Source organism: Mustela lutreola, chromosome 15, assembly GCF_030435805.1.
Source record: "Mustela lutreola isolate mMusLut2 chromosome 15, mMusLut2.pri, whole genome shotgun sequence".
Lineage (NCBI taxonomy): Eukaryota > Metazoa > Chordata > Mammalia > Carnivora > Mustelidae > Mustela > Mustela lutreola.
The window spans coordinates 42,343,149-42,360,981 of NC_081304.1; the positions used below are offsets into that span (position 1 = coordinate 42,343,149).

The following is a 17,833-nucleotide window of genomic DNA, read 5'->3' on the forward strand; positions in this document are numbered from 1 at the left end:
AGTCGGCGCCGCCCGGAGCCGGGAGCGCGGCCGGAGCGAGGCGCGGGCTGTGAGGCCGCCCCGTGCCCGGCCGCGCTCGCCCGTGCCCGCTGTCCACCCGCCATGCCCGGCTTCGACTACAAGTTCCTTGAGAAGCCCAAGCGGCGGCTGCTGTGCCCACTGTGCGGGAAGCCCATGCGCGAGCCGGTGCAGGTTTCTACCTGCGGCCACCGCTTCTGCGACACCTGCCTGCAGGAGTTCCTCAGGTGCGGGCCGGGGGTGGGGAGCGGGGAACGGCCGTGGCCGTGGCGAGGGGGGACAGAGCGTGGGGAGGGGCCCAGGCGGGAGGCACGCCGGGCCTTTGTCTGCGCCGCGGCTCTCTGACCTCAGGGGCGCCCACCGTGACGTCACGGGGCGGCGGTGACGTCAGGCCCCGAGGGAGGACCCCACGCACTAATGTGAAGGTTCCTGGGGCCCTTCGGAAGAATTCCGTGCCTGCCGGCGGGGTAGAGGTGGGAGAAAACGCCCTTCCTGACCCGTGGCAGGCCCTCCCCCTCACCTGAAAGCTGGAGCGGCCGCATCCTTGAACTTTGAATCCGCAGGGGAAGAGGAGGACCGAACCCTCGGTCCCGGTCCCGTACAGGGCCTTAAGCCTCTCGGGTTTCCGCCCATCTAACCTCCTGAGCTAAGAGCAATCCGAGAGCGGCAGCTATTGTTCTCCCATTTCACAGATGGTGAAACAAGAGACTCAAAGAAAGGCTGCGACTTGCCCACGGTCACACAGTTCCTTAAAGGTTTAAGTGGGATTAAACCCGGGCTGCTTTTGGTCGCACAATAGAGGGAGAACTGTGACGCTACTGATCGCCCCTGAAGCCGTGGAACCGTTCGGGTGTCCCTCCTCGTCCCTGGGGATCTTGAGTACCGAGGGTGGTCTGTAAATCGTGAGGGAGGGCCGCGCATCCTGGGTGTAACTGAACTAGGGATCCAGGTGGCCCCTTGGCTCTGGGGCCTCTGTTGAGTTCTGGGCGCTCTGCCGTGTCGGGAGTCTAAACTCCTTTGCTGGGAACTGTTCAGGCCCGGGTGTGGGGAGGCGAGATGAGGGAGCCCCCACTCCTGGGGAAAGTCGTGCCCCAGGAGCACAGGGGACAGCTGGGCCAGCCACTGCCGCCTGTCTGCTGAGGCGAGTTAGGGGCGCAGACAGCATTTCTGGGGTTCCTGCCTTCAGTGCACCCCGCTCCCTCTCTTAGCCCTCCGCAGCCCCTCGCTGGCGGAAATCTCAGCAGGCCCTTTGTTTTCAGTTCCCCCCAGTCTGGGCCGGCTCCTGCCCTCACATATGCTCCTGCCAGAGCTGCGGCGCTGCCTGCCCCCCTCCTCCTTTTCCCTCACCCTCCTCCCACCTCCCTGCAGTGTACACACATACTCCCCTACAGACACACAGTCCCATTGTCTTCTGCGGTGCCCTTCCCCGGCCCTCTGGTTTCCAGATGAGGCCAGCTTAGCCCCTGCCTCCACCCCCAGCCAACCCACCCTTACAGCCTCCGAGGGAGCAGGGGAGGGGGCTGTCAGGCCATTTCCCTCCACCACCTCCTCTGCCCCTTTCTCCAGCTTCTGCCCCTCCCCCTCCCGGAAATCCCCTCTTCCTCTCCCACAGCCCCCTCCCCCCATCCTGTTTTCTCCCCTGGGCCTGGGCCTCCACTGCACAGCCTGGAGCTGTCTGGGCCCCTCTCCTTCCCCTTCCCCAGCTCTTGAGCTGTGCAGCTGAGGCCCCCGAAGGACAGAAGTGGTTGAACAGGCTCTGTCCCTCACCACCACCCCCTACCCTACCAGGGTGTCCATAACCCTGGCGGAACCTTTGTCCTGGCTGGGCCCCAAGCTGCTCCTGCTAATCTGCCTGAAGACTGGGGACTTGCCTCAGTCCCCTCCCGGTCTCCCAGACCACTAAATCAGCACATTCCTGAAGCAGCCAAACAGACCCTTCCCCCTATTGCCCACCCCTCTTTCCCCATTCCTGCCTGGGCTATTGCTCAGGTTGGTCCAGGAGCGCTGGCTGCCTTGTGGGCATGGGTGCACCTCTTCAGTACCTGGACGTGTATTGTTCTTGGCATTGGTGGCATAACCAGTGGTGGTGATGGGGTCGGGGGAGGTGGGTGCTAGAGATCTTTAAAGCACCCGGGGCCTGAACTCCCCAGGTCCTACAGAGTAGCATCATGGACAGGCTGCCATGTGGCTTCCTCTTCCGCCTTGGTTTCTTGGTTTCTGCCTTCCACCTGCTTGACTCAGATCTGACGGGAATGCCATGCCTGAGGGCCTTGGGTCCTACTGGGTGAGCCGGTGCCCTGCCTAGGCCACGCCAGATGTGTGTGACTGGCCCTAGCCAGGGTCAGCAAGGTCATGTTGGTGGAAGCAGGTGTGCCAGCAGGTTTCTTGGTGCTGACCTCCCGGTGGGGATTAGTGCAAGGTGAATTAGTGAAAGGAAGCTTTCAGAGGTTGCCTTTAGGTGACCAGAGTCTTGGCCGAGCTTGCCTGGAGGGTTTTTCTTGCCCCAGCCCCTTGTGTGTGTATAGCGTAGTAGAACCTGTCTGAACTGTCTGAAGATGTCTCAGTTCTTTCATCTGCAAAATGGGGGGCACGCAGCCCCTTCCCATAGGCAGCTGGTTAGGACTGGATAGGAGTGTAAACATTGCCTGAGGGTGAGACTCTCCTCTTTGCTTTAGAAGACACACCCTCACGGGAGGAGGAAAGGGACCTTTCCAGAAGGTCCAGAAACTGACCTTTGCCCTGGGTTCTGGGACAAGAATCCTAAGGGGGGCTGGGGTGCCCTGCCACTTAATTTCAGCCCATCGCTGCCCACCTCCCCACCTCCCCCTTCCCCGCATCGGTACCCCCAGCCAGTGAAAACTAACGGGTGGAGGGCAGGTGTCCTGTTGCTTTTCCAGTCCAGCTGCCCTCCTGGGTGAGGGGGGGAGGGATACCAGCTGCCACCTGTTGGCCAAATGCTCTCAGAGGCAGCTGTCTGCCTCCAGTGGGCCCAGAACCCCTCTCCTCAGGACAAGAGCTGGGATCTGGGGTCTCCGCTGAGAGGTCTGGTGAGGGAGGGAGGGTACCCTGGTTGAGGGGGTGAGGCCTGGGTTCTTCCTTCCCGGAGTTGGAGCCTGACCCTATCCCCTCCCCCTTCACAGTGAAGGCGTCTTCAAATGCCCTGAGGACCAGCTTCCTTTGGACTATGCCAAGGTGAGCCTACAGTGCCAGGCGGGGGGCCCAGGTTACAGGGTTTTGCCCTTGGTGGAGGTTGGAGCTGTTGGCAGCCAGTTGGCTCAGGGCCAGTGTCAACCCAGTACTGTGGAATCTTGTGCCCCCATGAAGGTGGCCTCTTCCCTCCCACCAGGCCAGTTTGCAAATGAGGCCAGTGTTTGCCCTGGAGGGCAGGCACAATGCCCAGCCTGTGGGGGTGCACAGAGCCGCTCTGTGCCCGAAGGGAGTGCTCCCCTCCCCTTTGGGTGGCAAGCCAGACCCGTGGCTGACGGCCAGGACCCCTCTACCAGGAGGAAGGAAGCAGAGGATGTGGGGGCTGCCTGGAACTGAGCAGGCCGATTGGTTGCCCCTCTGGAGGGAGTGTCATGTACAGGCACGCTGGGGATCCTGGTGTCCAGCTTTGGAGCAGACACCACCTGTGCCTTTTATCGCTGGGCACAGAAGGGACTATAGATCAAGAGAGCGTGTTCCTGAAGCTCAGGTAGAGCTAGCCTGGCTGGGGTAGGGTGGGGTGGTGGTGACTGGGTACTGGAGCAGCCTTTGACCCTGGCCGGTTCCTCCCCATCCACCCAGATCTACCCAGACCCCGAGCTGGAGGTGCAGGTGTTGGGCCTGGCCATCCGCTGTATCCACAGTGAGGAGGGCTGCCGCTGGAGTGGGCCACTGCGGCACCTGCAGGTGAGTCCTCGGCGGGGAGGGAGGGATGAGTCCTTTCCCGGCGGGCGCTCACCGCCTCCTTTCTCACCAGAGCCACCTGAATGCATGCAGCTTCAACGTCATCCCCTGCCCCAACCGCTGCCCCACGAAGCTGAGCCGCCGGGACCTGCCTGCCCATTTGCAGCACGACTGCCCCAAGCGGCGCCTCAAGTGCGAGTTCTGTGGCTGCGACTTCAGTGGGGAGGCCTTTGAGGTAAGCTGGGGCGGGGGGCCTGGCTGAGGGGTGTAGTTGAGCCGGGCACCCTTAACTTGGCCCCCCGGGGCATCTCCGCAGAGCCACGAAGGCGTGTGCCCTCAGGAGAGCGTGTACTGTGAGAACAAGTGCGGCGCCCGTATGATGCGGCGCCTGCTGGCCCAGCACGCTGCCTCCGAGTGCCCCAAGCGCACCCAGCCTTGCACCTACTGCACCAAGGAGTTTGTCTTTGACACTATCCAGGTGACGCCCTTTCTAGGTGGCAGGTGTGAGGGGTGGGAGCGGGGAGTCAGGCTGCTGACCTCTATCCTTCTCCTTCTGCGGCCCTAGAGCCACCAGTACCAGTGTCCGCGCTTGCCTGTGCCCTGCCCCAACCAGTGCGGCGTGGGCTCGGTGGCACGGGAGGACCTGCCTGGCCACCTGAAGGAGAGCTGCAGCACGGCGCTGGTGCTGTGTCCGTTCAAGGACTCCGGTTGCAAGCACAGGGTGAGCTATTCCCCCCCCCCCCCACCACCCCTCGGCTTTCCTGCCAGCCCCCTTCTTGGCCCTCCGTGGCCCCTGTTGTGCTGCTCGGAAGACTTTGGTCCTTCCCTGTGCCAGCCGCTGCCGGGCTCCTAAGTGTCCTCTGTCATTCCCGTTTAGAGTTGGGGCCCTGTCCCCGGCCCCCTCTCTCTCCAGGGCCAGTGCCTACTAAGAACTGTCCTCCCTTCCTACCCCTTCTGCACCACCCCCCTGCGGCCCTGGGCTTTGCCCACAGTGCCCGAAGTTGGCGATGGCCCGACACGTGGAGGAGAGCGTGAAGCCGCACCTTGCCATGATGTGCGCCCTGGTGAGCCGGCAGCGGCAGGAGCTGCAGGAACTGCGGCGGGAGCTGGAGGAGCTGTCAGTGGGCAGTGACGGCGTGCTCATCTGGAAGATCGGCAGCTACGGACGGCGGCTTCAGGAAGCCAAAGCTAAGCCCAACCTCGAGTGCTTCAGCCCAGCCTTCTACACGCACAAGTATGGCTACAAGCTGCAGGTGTCTGCGTTCCTCAATGGCAATGGCAGCGGTGAGGGCACACACCTCTCGCTCTACATCCGCGTGCTGCCAGGTGCCTTTGACAATCTTCTCGAGTGGCCGTTTGCCCGCCGTGTCACCTTCTCCCTGCTGGATCAGAGTGACCCTGGGCTGGCCAAGCCACAGCACGTCACTGAGACCTTTCACCCCGACCCAAACTGGAAGAATTTCCAAAAACCAGGCACTTGGCGGGGCTCCCTGGATGAGAGCTCTCTGGGCTTTGGTTATCCCAAGTTCATCTCCCACCAGGATATCCGTAAGCGAAACTACGTGCGGGATGACGCCGTGTTCATCCGTGCCTCTGTTGAATTGCCCCGAAAGATCCTCAGCTGAGTACAGACGGGGCTCCCCGAGAAAGGGAGGGGGGATTGTGACCTCAGTTAGGAACTGGCTGAACCCAGAGAGGGGGCCGGACCCCCTTTCAGCCTCTTCTGCTGCCTAGGTTCTATTCCCTTGCTCCCCCTCCCGCCTTCCATACCACCCTCAGGTGCCTCCTATTGGTGCTTCAGCCCTGGCCCCTGGAGGGGAGCCAGTCTTGGGGTCATCAAGGGCTTGGAAACAAGAGATCCCAGGGTCTTTCTCCTCTCCTGGGCAGGGAAGAAAGACATGCCTTGGTGCCGGTCACACTCTACCCGGGACTGAGGTGCCTGCTGGTGCTATGTCCCAAGAGCCATAGTCAGGGGGTGGGAGGTGGGAGAGGGAGGGGTAGTTAAAAAAATCTGTCTTGAGATCTGATTTCTCTTCCCCTTTCCCCAGCTGTGCCTCCCCTGGTTATTTATTACTTAGTGCCAGGGGGGCACGGCAGGGGAGCCCTGGTTTTTAATAAATCCTGAATTGTATTTATTAACTTGGTTCCAGCCTGACTTATCTGGGATGGTTAGGGCCCTGGAAGGCTGGCCCGACTGTGAAGGCACCAAGCCAAAGTCGGGCTGCTGCTCGCCTCTCTGCCCTGTTGGGTCGCCCTCTGGTGGACGACAGGAGAGCTGCATCGGGCTTTAGGAAAGCAGTTGCCTGCCGCTGCCCGTCTGGTGGGTAAATGGGGGAAGTGCAGGCTCCGGACTTTTTTTTTTTTTTTTCTTGCTTTCTTCCTTTCTTTTTTTTTTTTTTTTTTTTTAAGACTGGAGTCCCTGATCCATAACTCCACCAGACTAGTGTTTCTGCCCTAGATAGGTCTTTCTTGGTCTAATGACAGTAGCTATCATGTGGCAGACACTGCAAAACGCTTTACATGCATGGCTTTAATACAGTAGGCAAATGAAGTCGCTTTTATCACCATCGTAAAAGCAGCCATCTCAGCCAGCTGTAGTGAAGACTTGGTAAGACAGTGCTTGTTTCCAGCACTAAGAATGTGCTGGACAGAATGGTCATCCAGTTCCAAAGCCCATCCCATACCCAGGGCCTAAGCAGAGCCAAGGGCCTTTTGGTTTTCTCATCCGTATTTGTTTACTCTCCATACAGGCCTCAGTGAGTGCGATTATCCACATCTGGCTGATGAAATAGGCACAGAGGCGTGAACTGACTCTCATTGCTCTTTCAGCTGGTTTGGGATAGGGCCTGGATTCTGTTTGAAGCTCTAGCAATCCCTGGTAGAATATCTCCCTCCAGTTTGGCAGTAGGGTTGGTTTGGATCCTTCCTGTGCTTGCTTTTTTGCCAAGTTGCTCAGCTACATGGGGCATCGTTAGTCTTATGGTAAGACGGGAGTACTCCTGTTCCCCTAGACTTGTAAACTGTACGATTCATCAGCATCGAGTCCCTTACTCTACTGTCTTGGCCCCGGGAAGAGGACCGGTGTGTGGCAGCTATTACCTAGTAGGGGAAGGTTCAAGGCTGGAGTTTTTGCCTTCACTCTCCCACATTCAGGCCCGGGTGAAAAGAGCCCTTGTTAGGTGACAGGACGGTCTGAAATGCCAGCCTGGGGAACGAGCCACCAGCTTACCCTTCAAAGGGCCAAATTCAATGACCTAGGAGGAGATGGGGTCCTGCCTGCCTTGCTGAGAAAGGAAAGACCACCTCTTCCCCAAATAAATCATCTCCATACAGTGACATCTGGAAGCTGGGAGGGAAAAGCATGGGCTCTAGCATCGGCTCTGTGGCTCCTCCCTTAGGGAGGAAGTGGAACCTCCCATCCAGCCTCGGTCTTCCCTTGGGCTCCCTCTGCTGGCAGCGCTGCCGTTGCGCATTCATAGGGGAAGGTTGAAGGGAGCCTCCTAGAGTTGTGCAACAGTGGGTGTCACAGTCAGCGCCAGACTCCAGACCTCCTCATCCCAGTGCAGCCGCAGGCAGGGAGAATTGCTTTGTGAAACTTCGGCCAGGTTATGCACCAGAAAGTAAGCTGGACTCTGCAAGCACCTGCCCAAAGAGGCCAGACATAACTGGGCTCCCCTTGGTCCACTCTAGCAGTGGGACTTCAGGCTCACTGCAAATATGTGACCCAAGTAGAAGGCGGCCGGCTTTCACAGGGATGTCATGGGAGTAAAGGAGGCAAAGCGCCTTCTCTGAAGAGCACCACAGAGACTGGCATGCTCAGAAAGGGACCAGACTTGCACAACTCCATCAGTATTCCTAGAGGCCGCTTCCCGTGTTACAGATTACTGCACCTATTACCTCCACCAGTCAGAGGCCCTAAGAACTTCCAAAGTGTTGGAGGTAGGGGTGCCTGGGTGGCTTGGTGGGTTAAGATTCTGCCTTTGGTTCAGGCCATGATCCCAGGTCTCTGGGATCGAGCCTCACCTTGGGCTCCCTGCTCAGTAGGAGTCGGCTTCTCCCTCCCTTTCTCAAATAAAATCTTTTAAAACAAAAAACAAAGGAGGGCAGGGGGAGGGGCTTAGTCTTCAGTTGGCTTATGAGCAAACCAGATCCCTTTTTCAATGGTCCTCTAAGTACAAGTGACTGCACACTCAGCCGGCAGGGCAGGACAGAGCTGCAAACCACCTCGACCAGGGGGAGGCCTGGCACTGGCTGTGGGCCACCTCCTCAGGCTTCTGAGGGATAGACACTATATGGCTCCCCTCAAAAATGAGAACTGGCTTCCCTTCTGGAAGTCAGACATGTCAGAAACCATTGCAAGAAAAATGACCTCAAACATTCACAGCATTCAACGAATAGGACAAGATCAGAAGGTGAGTTTTTCCTTTTTACTGGTTTATAATAATCTTAAAAACCCCATCACACCCATAAACCACCACAGGTGAGAAGATGAGGGAGATGGAGAATGAGTGCTACAATATGTGGACAGCGTAGGGAATCAGGTATTCCCTAGGGGCAGTGTGGGATGGAGGCAGGGAGCGTGGATAGGAGGCCCTGGCTTGGACCCTTATTGCTGGTTGGGGTTGGCTGGCAGAGGGGGAGGGGGCTCAGGGTGAACTAGGAAACATCTCACACCAAAGGCAAGGGTAGTTGGGGGGGGGGGGTCACAGTACATTTTCCATGCAGACCAGGGGTGGGAGTGAGAGTTCAGAGAGTTGCACCCCTACACAGGAAGAGATTTGAGGGTTTGAGGTTTGATTTAAAGCCCCCAAGTTGGTGTCTGGTCCAATTTCCTAAGATGGCAGCTCACCTTTTGGGGAAGAGGCATTGGAAAAAATTACAGCAAAAATACCTGGTTTGGAGATCAAGCAAGGGTAAGGGGAGACAGTGGTGTTCTTTAAATGTAATTCCGAAAAGCAAGAACCAGAAGGGGGCCCTGGGTGAGACAGTGGCCAACGCCTTGGAGGGCTGGCCCTGAACCAGAAGCTGCAGGCACCGCCCCCCCCCCCCCAACACAAGGGCTCAGGGACAGGGAGGTACCAGTGTTCACAGACGGCAGGGAAATCAGAACAATAAATTAGGACTTCATGTTGCTATCATTTGGCATAACACAATCAGGCATTTTTTTTCTTTTTTTTCTTTTTAAATATAAGGCAACTTGCCAACACATAATTTAAAAACTGGTCTTCAGTCACATTGCTTCAGATCACTAGAGAATTTCTGGCTAAAGAACAGTGGATAGTATAGTAAACAAAACCCCAAATCTTAAATAACATCATCAGCTCACATTCCCCAGAGACAGGAAAGGTAAGGGCTTATTTGGTTAAAACAAAACAAAACAAAAAAAGAGCCCAACTACATATCTTTAACAAAAAGGTGCAAGAAATTACGAAACGTTCTAAATTTAAAGTTATAGAAAAGTCTTAAATTTCTAGCCAACTATTTGCCACTTGGGGGTGAGACACGCTGAGCATGGGGTGAAGGATGGGCATGTGAAGGGCGGGCAAGGGCAGGAGGGGCTGTTTCCCACAGACGTCCGCCTCCAGCTGTTAGAACCATGCTCATTTGGTAAAGGAAGAATTCAAAGAGCTTAAGGCTTTGTGTTTTTTTTTTTCTTTCTTTCTTTCTTCACTAAACTGAGGGGCTGCAAAAGGAGGTGAGGGTGAATGTACCTGTGGGGCCGCTCACACGCTACTCAAACCCACACTACATTCACACAGAAACAGGACATTTAAAACTTACAGTGTAGAGCAATATTCTTAGCCAGTGTAAAGAGAACCAAATGCATTGTAACTTTTTTTTTTTTGGGGGGGGGTTTAATTCTGAACTCCAATGTGATCACCCTTTACCTACTTAGTTCCTCAACATCCTGTTTTGTTTTGCTTGGTTTCTGAAGGGGCATGGGGGATGGGAGCAACAGATGATTAAGGAGAAACAACAGTGAGAAAGGGATTTTGGCTGCACTGAATGGTCACTACCACCTTACTACCTTTCTCTAGCACTGGAAAGGGGGGTGTGGTCAGGAACTAAGATATCAGCACAAAGATCTTCCCATGCCTCAAGGCTAATAAGGCGGCCAAGTGCCTGCAGGGTGCCCTTGAGGAGTGTAGCAAGGACTAGTGCAGTGGCTCTGGAATCAACACAGGTGTACAACGAAGCCCTGAGGAATGGAGAGGGGTGAGAGGAGGTGAAGACTGGGTCAGTTTTGACTGAAGATCTTTGGGTGAATAAGGAATTAGCTTCCAGAGCACTTGGGAAGTCTGGCTTCTTAGTCCCAAAGACAGAGACAGACAGGGAGTGGCCAAGCTGAAGGGGCTGCACACCACAGCCACCTCCCCCAGGCCCCTTCCCCTTCCCACACCTCAGTCCTAAGGAAAACAGGCAGAGGTGCAAGAAAGGATAGGAGGTGCCTGGTAGGAAATGGCCAAGGCAAGGGATGAGAGGCAGCAGAGAGAAAAGCCTGGAGCTGGGGTCAGGTCCTCATATAAACCCAGAAGTTGCTAGGGGTGGTGGAGGGGAGGATGAGGGCACAGGGGATCCCCTGCTGTCCTCAATTAGAGCCCACCAAATTCCCTTTCTTAGACATCTAAGAATGATCACACTGGAGCAGCGAAATTTTGAAACTATCCAATTACTCAAAAGTCTACACCTAGGAGGGTGCTGTAGGATGTGTAGCTTGTGGAGGGCACCAGGGCTCCCTATCTATACCCAGGGTGCTGAAGATGAAGATTTCGACTATCTGCGGGATCAGGGGCTCGGGTGCCAGGGGCTCGGTGGGCCTTGCTCAGCATGGCCAGGCTCTGTTCTCGAAAGCAGGCCTGTTGGAAATCCCCGCTTAGGTAATCCACCGTTTGCATCAAGCTGTTCTGGCTTGCCACCGGCCCACCCCCGGTCCCTGCTCGGTAGTGGGCCCCAGCAGCAGCGGTCCCACAGTCGAGGGGTGCACCCGTGGGCTGCCCACCATGGAACGGCATGGCGAGGTCCTGAGACCCCGAGCTGTCGCTATTGGGGGTGGGCAGAATGTTGTTCCACAGGGGCTGGAAGTAGTGACCATTTGGGTAGGCCAGTGGGGCTGCCAGGCCGTTGACGGGTGGGGACGGGGTTGGCTTCTCCAGGGCTGGCTTCAGATGGAAGGACTGTGCCAGGCAGAGTTCCTGCGGGTAGGCAGGGGCCTTGCCCACAAAGCCAGGCCCTGCCAACTCGCGTCCTGCTGCATGCTTGCCTGTCAGGCCAGGGGCCGGCGTCCCACCAGCCTCACTGCACATCTGCTGTAGGTGGGCCAGCTGGTGCTGGTTCCAGGCGACTGGCTTGAGGTCGCTAGGGTAGCCAGTGGGGGCTCGAGAGACGCCCGTGGGCAGGTTGACAGGGCCTGCGGCAGGCAGCGCGGCCGAGGCCGCATGGGTGTGCTCCATGGGATTGACCACACATGAAGGCATTGGCGTGGGGACGCTGTGGGTGGACACCCGGGTGCTTGCATTGATGAGCAGACTGCGACTAATGGGGCTGGGGTTGGCGATCTGGCCCTCACACACTGAGGTAGTGCTGATGCCCGCCCTCGTCTGGCAAAACTGGTTGATCTGGTGCACGATGCTGCTCAGGTCCGGGGGCTGGCTGTGCTGCAGGGTGGCCGCCATTGAAAGGGGGATAGTTGAGGTAGACACGGTCACATTCGGGGGGGCATCTGAGTCTGGCATCTTCCGACCTCCATGCAGCAAGGGATTGGGGGGGTGCTGGAGACCCTGGTGAGACAGGGCAGGAGGGTGGACCAGGCCCTGGGTCTGGGCCATGGGCTGAGGGTGGCCCAGGCCCTGAGGCTGCTGGAGGCTCTGAGGGTGGGACAGCGCCTGGGCTGGCGGGATACCCTGAGGGTGCTGCAGCGTCTGGGGAGGGGCATGGGCCAGGGTCTGTGCGTGCTGCAGGGCCTGCTGGCGGGCCAGAGCCTGGGCCTGGGGGTGGGCTAAAGTGCTGGGTGCCACAGTAGCATAGGGCGCCACTGGGGGGTTCATGATGGCCTCAGGGAGCAATCGGGCTCGGGTGCCGTCAAAGTCCTTGAGTATGCTTTTGGCTGGCACTTTGACAATGGCAAGCAGGCCTGCCTTGGTGGCGGCCTGAGTCGGGTAGGGGCTGTAGCGCTGGGCTGATGTGTCGAGGCCGTTCACAGTACGACGAACGTGTTTCCGCTGGGGAACCTTCACACTGTTGGGGAAGATTTTTATAGTCAGTGGGTTGTTTGCGACCTTCTTAGCATACGCGTCCAATTCGGCTGGGGTAGGATAGTGAGCAGCTCTCATTTTCTGTGTAGTGTCCCCTAGAGAGAGAGAAGGGTAAGGAGAGCAAAGAAGGAGAGGGAGCTCATCAGTGCCAAGCCAACCAGCCCTTCTAGATTCCCCCTCTGAGGGTGCAGGGTAGAGCAGGGGATAAGGAAGTCGTCCCTGGTCTTCTCTTCATCTTAGACCCAGTCTCACCGAGCCCCACAGTCACAAGCACTGCTAACATTTAGTCACTACTTATAACTGTAACTGGTCAGGCCTTGTGCTAAGTGATAGGCTTTATCAATGAATCCTCGCTCCAGCTTTAGAAGGCAGCTACTATTAGGATTCTCATTTATAAATGAGGCCACCAAAGATCAGAACAGCAGAGCAACTTTTAAAGTCCCAGATTTTGGAGAGCCAGAACCTGGCCAATTGTCACGAAGGTTACTGATGGTTGTTCCCCTACATGGAACTCTAAGTTCCTACCAGCTTACACTGGCCTTGGGGGTGAAGGTTCTGCACGGAGCTGCATGTCAGAGCCCTCTGTGGCCACTCAGTCCCTTCCCCAAGACACCGTCGTAAAGAGGGCGCCCGCAGTGACGCCTCTTCAGGCTGCGGTGGTCTGGGAGGCAGCAGCTTTCCCTTGTGCCCCGGCAGCTGGGACGCCATACCCACTGGGTGAGCACCCTGGCACAGCAAACAGGATGCTTTTTTCCTCAGGAGCAGAGGAATACGCTGCCAGCATCCCTCCCCTAGCCTTATGTCACAAGTTCAGTTTTGTTTACAGCTCACTCTCTGCCTGATTGGGTGAGGATCAAAAGCCTTTATTTATTTCCTTGTGTGTGTGTGTGTGTGGGGGGGGTGACAATAATGACAGGGCAGCAGGGAGGGAGCTGAGAAGAAAGGATTCAGAGAATCTTTAAGTCCCCCGAGCCAAAAATAGTCTGTATTCCGCCCTTGTCAGCTGTCACTTTCCAAAATGAAAGAGGAAAAACCTGCCTTCCTTTGGAGACTGCGGAAATACCCACTCAATGTGCCTCATTAACGTTAACAGTCTCTTTGTTCCCATCTCCAGCGGCCACCCATCGGGGGCTCCAGCGGATGTCAGACTTCCAGTCAAAAAGGAAAAGGTTCTGAGAACAAGGGCCCCGTAAGGATGCCAGGGTCCAGCAAAAGGTCTCAGCCCTCTACTCCCTCTCTGAGGTAGGGTCTCTCCTAAGTGTACACAGAAGGTGCTTAATAAAGGTTTGCTGAGCGAGTAAGCCCACAGACTGCCCAAGCAGAAGGAAGGGGCTTGGCGGGGAGCCTTGGCTCAGCTGGCGAACGCCCACCCTATTTCCTCCCCTTACAGGAGGCAGCCAAGACAGAGCAAGGACTAAGCTGACTGAATGCGCAGCTTGTGGCCTCAGCTGCCTTGGCCCTAGGAGACCCCATTCAGTCACATCACTGGGCATCAACTGAAAGGGAAGTGGCTCAAGGAGTGGGCTAGAGGGAAGAGGGCACAGCTGCCTTCCTTTGGTGGCATTGCTGGTTAGCCTGGCAGCAACTGCTTAGAAAATGTTGCTTTTAGAGGCAAGAAAAGAGAGCTCAAGTCCACAAGGCGCAGAGAGATTTAGTCCCACGCTCATCAAGGTAGAACTGAGCACAAGAGTACAGAAAGAGCTGTGCTCTCAGGGGCACAGTGCCACGATATAGTAGGCACTCCCACATGTTTGAGGTCTGCTTTATTAACCGCATACAGAATGGATGCTCTATCCATAAACAAAATGTTTGTAAGATGACTGATTTGGAGAGAGTCTTAAAAGAATGAATGTATGGGCGCCTGGGTGGCTCAGTGGGTTAATGCCTCTGCCTTCAGCTCAGGTCATGATCTCGGGGTCCTGGGATCGAGCCCCGCATCGGGTTCTCTGCTCAGTGGGGAGCCTGCTTCCTCCTCTCTCTCTGCCTGCCTCTCTGCCTACTTGGATCTCTGTCAAATAAATAAATAAAATCTTTAAAAAAAAAAAAAAAAAAAAAAGAATGAATGTAAAAGAGATAGCTGAGTCCAGAAAGGAGGGAGGCCGAGGCCCAGAAACCTTCTCGAAGTAACACTAGCTGGGGAGCAGAATCAGAGCCCCGAGAGGAGAGTCTGAGTTCTGCTGCTTCTTACAAGCCACTGACCCTCAGGGAGCTTCAGTTTCCATAAAGTGGGGCCATTTTCTGACCCTTGCTACATTCTCCTAGATAAGAAAATTCCAGAAAATCTGGGATTACTCAAGACACCAGAATTCCATTAGAAACTGACCAGATCAGCCACTGTACTTAGGTGCTGACTGGTCAAAACCACGTGACTCTCCTAGCCCCGCGCCTGACCCAGAGCAGATGTGTAGAAGACTCAGTAAGTATCAGCAGTATAGGTTCTATTCTGATGGAACGACTTGGGCTCAGCTGAGGGCCAGCAGTCTAAAGCTGCCGGGGTTTAGTTCAGACAGGTAATACAGGTTGGCTCCTGGGCTTTCCTCCATGTTGGTGGGCTTCCCTTATTATTATTATTTTTTTTTTTGGGCTTCCCTTCTTGAGGGCCAGGGAAGAGAGAGTGGTACAGGGGCTTGCTGACTGATAAAAGTTCCTATGTTCCAAGTTAGTACCAAGTTTCAGAGTGGTTTTTTTTTTCCCCTAGCAGAGGCAGAAGGCAGCTTGGCTTGATTCAGGAGTATGGAATGGGACACGGATACCGATTAGTTCTCTTTGTCCTGCTTCTGCTGATGTTGACAGTGGTGATGAGGACAGTCAAATAAAGGAATCAGAATCACAAGAAGGGGGAAGGGTGGACACAGGCTGTAGTTATCTTTGTTAAGAAGGACTCTCCAGAAAAAAAAAAAAAAAAAGAAGAAGGACTCTCCAGGATGAGAGGAGTATACTGGATAAAAAAGAGGCTACATTCTTGGAATCTAGCACCATCCATCTCATGTACCAGCCTTAAGTTCAGCCCTTGAAAGAAAAAAAACCCCCAAGTTTTCTCAATACTTTATCTCAGTCCCATGCAGTCATCCCAGAAGCTTGCTTTCTTCTCTAACATCTTCCCCTAAGTGTACAGCTGACACAGATACCACAGCTTTGTAAGCAACTTATTTTAATTTTTTTTAAAAAGCTATGTGCCCGGGCGCCTGGGTGGCTCAGTGGGTTAAGCCGCTGCCTTCGGCTCAGGTCATGATCTCAGGGTCCTGGGATTGAGTCCCGCATCGGGCTCTCTGCTCAGCAGGGAGCCTGCTTCCTCCTCTCTCTCTCTCTGCCTGCCTCTCTGCCTACTTGTGATCTCTCTCTGTCAAATGAATAAATAAAATCTTTGAGGAAAAAAAAAAAAAAAAAAAAAGCTATGTGCCCAACGTGACGCTCAAACTCACAACCCTGAGGATCAAGAGTTGTATGCTCCACAGACTGGGCCAACCAGGCTTCCCTGTAAAGCAACTTATTTAAATATGTGATACTAAGGGTGTTATTAATTGGGACATAAGGCAGTGCACAGGGAATCTGTGCTTAGAATCTAGATTCAAATACTGGCTTTATTATCTACTATTCAGGGTCTCAGTTATTCTTCATTTATAAACAGGGATGATACCTGCTGTCATACCTCACAGAATTTTTTTTAAAGAATTTCATTTTACTTTGGAGTGAGAGAACGAGCAAATGTGAGCACACACGTGTGCTCAAGTGGGGAGAGGGGGAGAAGGAGAGGGGAATCCCAAGAAGACTCCATGCTGAGTGCAGAGCCTGGTGTGAGCTTTGATCTCACGACCCTGAGATCATGACCTAAGCCAAAACCAAGTCTGACATTCAATCAACTGAGCCACCCAGAGGTACCCCTGTACCTCACAGAATTACTAGGATCAAGAGATTCAGTGAATAGGAAAAAGCTCTGTGAACAGGAACCATGACTATCAAAAGCTATTCAAGGATAGCACGTTTGGTTGAGTTTGTACAGATAGAAAAAGTAACCTGATGGAGAAAGCCCACACAGGACTTGAGTCTGGGACTTAAATGTAGCAGAAAGCAGTGTTGTCTATTCCAGGCACTGCAAGAGGTGGGGGCAGGTGGTGAAGGCCGATATCTCCCTGAATTCCAGCTTTCCACAGGGGCCTCCCTGTTTATCCTTCCATTTTGAAGGTCAGAAGACACAAGTACCATATGCAGCCGGAAATTCGTCAGAAGACACAAGTACCATATGCAGCCGGAAATTCTATCAATAGATGGAGAGGCACAGGCAGTGTTTCAAACACTGGGTTTGGAGTCTGACCCAAGAGGGAGTTCTAGGGCGCCTGGGTTAAGCCGCTGCCTTCGGCTCAGGTCATGATCTCAGTGTCCTGGAATCGAGTCCCGCATCAGCTCTCTGCTCAGCAGGGAGCCTGCTTCCTCCTCTCTCTCTCTGCCTGTCTCTCTGCCTACTTGTGATCTCTCTGTCAAATAAATAAATAAAATCTTTAAAAAAAAAAAAAAAAAGAGGGAGTTCTAATGTAGTCACTCAACATTAATGTGACACTGGCGAGGGCTACTCTAGGTCTCCTCCTCAAAAGAACAATGAAAGTTTCTCATATGGGATTATTGAGGAGCGAATAAGAATATGCATAAGTACACTCAAAATCGTGCCTGGCACATAGTAAGCAATCAACAAATATTAGCTAATATTTCTGAGATTTCTACAGCTTATCCAGTTTCTGGGCCAATTCACCATTTCCAGGCCCTTCCACTAGGCGGCAGACACGCATAGAAAAGTAGTAAAACTGGGTAATTTGAGGTTGGTATCAAACCCTGATACTCTTTAAGGAAGGAGGTCAGAGCTGTTGACTAAAAGATGATTTGAGGGGGGCCTAGGTAGCTCAGTCAGTTAAGTGTCTGCCTTCGGCTCAGGTCATGATCCCAGGGTCCTGGGATCAAGCCCCCCATCCGGCTCCCACTCAGTCAGAAGCCTGTTTCTCCCCTACCCTCTACTGCTCCCCTTGCTTGTGTTTTCCTGCTCTCTGTCAAATAAATAAATAAAATCTAAACGAATTAATGAATGAATGACCTTTGGTCATTTCAGCCACTCACCTAGACATATTTACTGGGCCACCACGATATACCTGACGGTGAGCTGGGGAAGAGCAGAGGCTTGCAGTTAATGGGGGGGGGGGGGTAAGTTCAAAAACACATTTTCTAAGGAACTGGGAAAAGATGGGTCAGAGAAAATTTTTCTAAATAAAGTTCTCAAACAGCTGAGAACTCGTAAAACAAGTAACATCATGGAATATACAAAAAAGCTCTAGGAGGGTATCCAGCTAACCCAAACTGTGGTCCTCTATCAAGCCCAGGACCCACCAAGGCCAAGGCATTCCTTAATCCAGACTGCCCCAAGGCAAATGCCACATCTAGGGTGGGAAATGCATTACATCCTCTTACGAAGAAAGGGGAGAGGAGGAAATGCTGGTGTTAGAAGGGATCAATCCCGTGATTCTGTACCCATAGTGGGGTAAGCCTGGGGAAAGTGATTAGCCAGGTGACTTCGAGTGCTGGCCAAGATACCACATACCCCACACCTCCAGACCCCTGCTACATCTCTCCTGCCTGAGCTCTTACAATATAAAGCACAATAATCAATAAACATCTGTATTCTATCCCTGCCC

At 54.4% G+C, this 17,833-nt stretch overlaps 2 protein-coding genes across 6 annotated transcripts in view; one reads left to right on the plus strand and one right to left on the minus strand.

Moving 5' to 3' along the window:
• Position 1: 1 nt before the first annotated feature.
• TRAF4 (TNF receptor associated factor 4) lies at positions 2 to 6,045 on the plus strand. Of its 2 annotated transcripts, XM_059149415.1 has the most exons (7): positions 2 to 245; positions 3,159 to 3,210; positions 3,805 to 3,909; positions 3,980 to 4,141; positions 4,223 to 4,384; positions 4,472 to 4,627; positions 4,899 to 6,045. In XM_059149415.1, the coding sequence occupies exons 1-7, from the start codon at positions 103 to 105 to the stop codon at positions 5,529 to 5,531; spliced, it is 1,413 nt and encodes a 470-aa protein (XP_059005398.1). In that variant the 5' UTR covers positions 2 to 102; the 3' UTR covers positions 5,532 to 6,045. The 2 variants fall into 2 exon arrangements, with proteins under 2 accessions (XP_059005398.1, XP_059005397.1); XM_059149414.1 differs by lacking the exons at positions 2 to 245; positions 3,159 to 3,210 and adding an exon at positions 3,524 to 3,712.
• Positions 6,046 to 8,319: 2,274 nt separating this feature from the next.
• FAM222B (family with sequence similarity 222 member B) overlaps positions 8,320 to 17,833 on the minus strand; it is an 82,682-nt gene continuing 73,168 nt past the window's right edge. For 2 of the 4 annotated variants that reach the window (XM_059149410.1, XM_059149411.1), the window contains one exon: positions 8,320 to 12,253. In XM_059149410.1, coding sequence (XP_059005393.1) covers positions 10,644 to 12,253 — 1,610 coding nt within the window. In that variant the 3' untranslated portion in view covers positions 8,320 to 10,643. The remainder of the gene's footprint in view (positions 12,254 to 17,833) is intronic. The other 2 variants (XM_059149412.1, XM_059149413.1) reach the window with 1 other exon arrangement.

Bases quoted from the DNA above. Each gene is read 5' to 3' on its own strand.
- TRAF4 (XM_059149415.1), top strand. From the start codon at position 103: ATGCCCGGCTTCGACTACAAGTTCCTTGAGAAGCCCAAGCGGCGGCTG. The intron at 4,385-4,471 runs GTGACGCCCTTT...CTGCGGCCCTAG, and splicing joins TTGTCTTTGACACTATCCAG to AGCCACCAGTACCAGTGTCC. The intron at 4,628-4,898 runs GTGAGCTATTCC...CTTTGCCCACAG, and splicing joins ACTCCGGTTGCAAGCACAGG to TGCCCGAAGTTGGCGATGGC.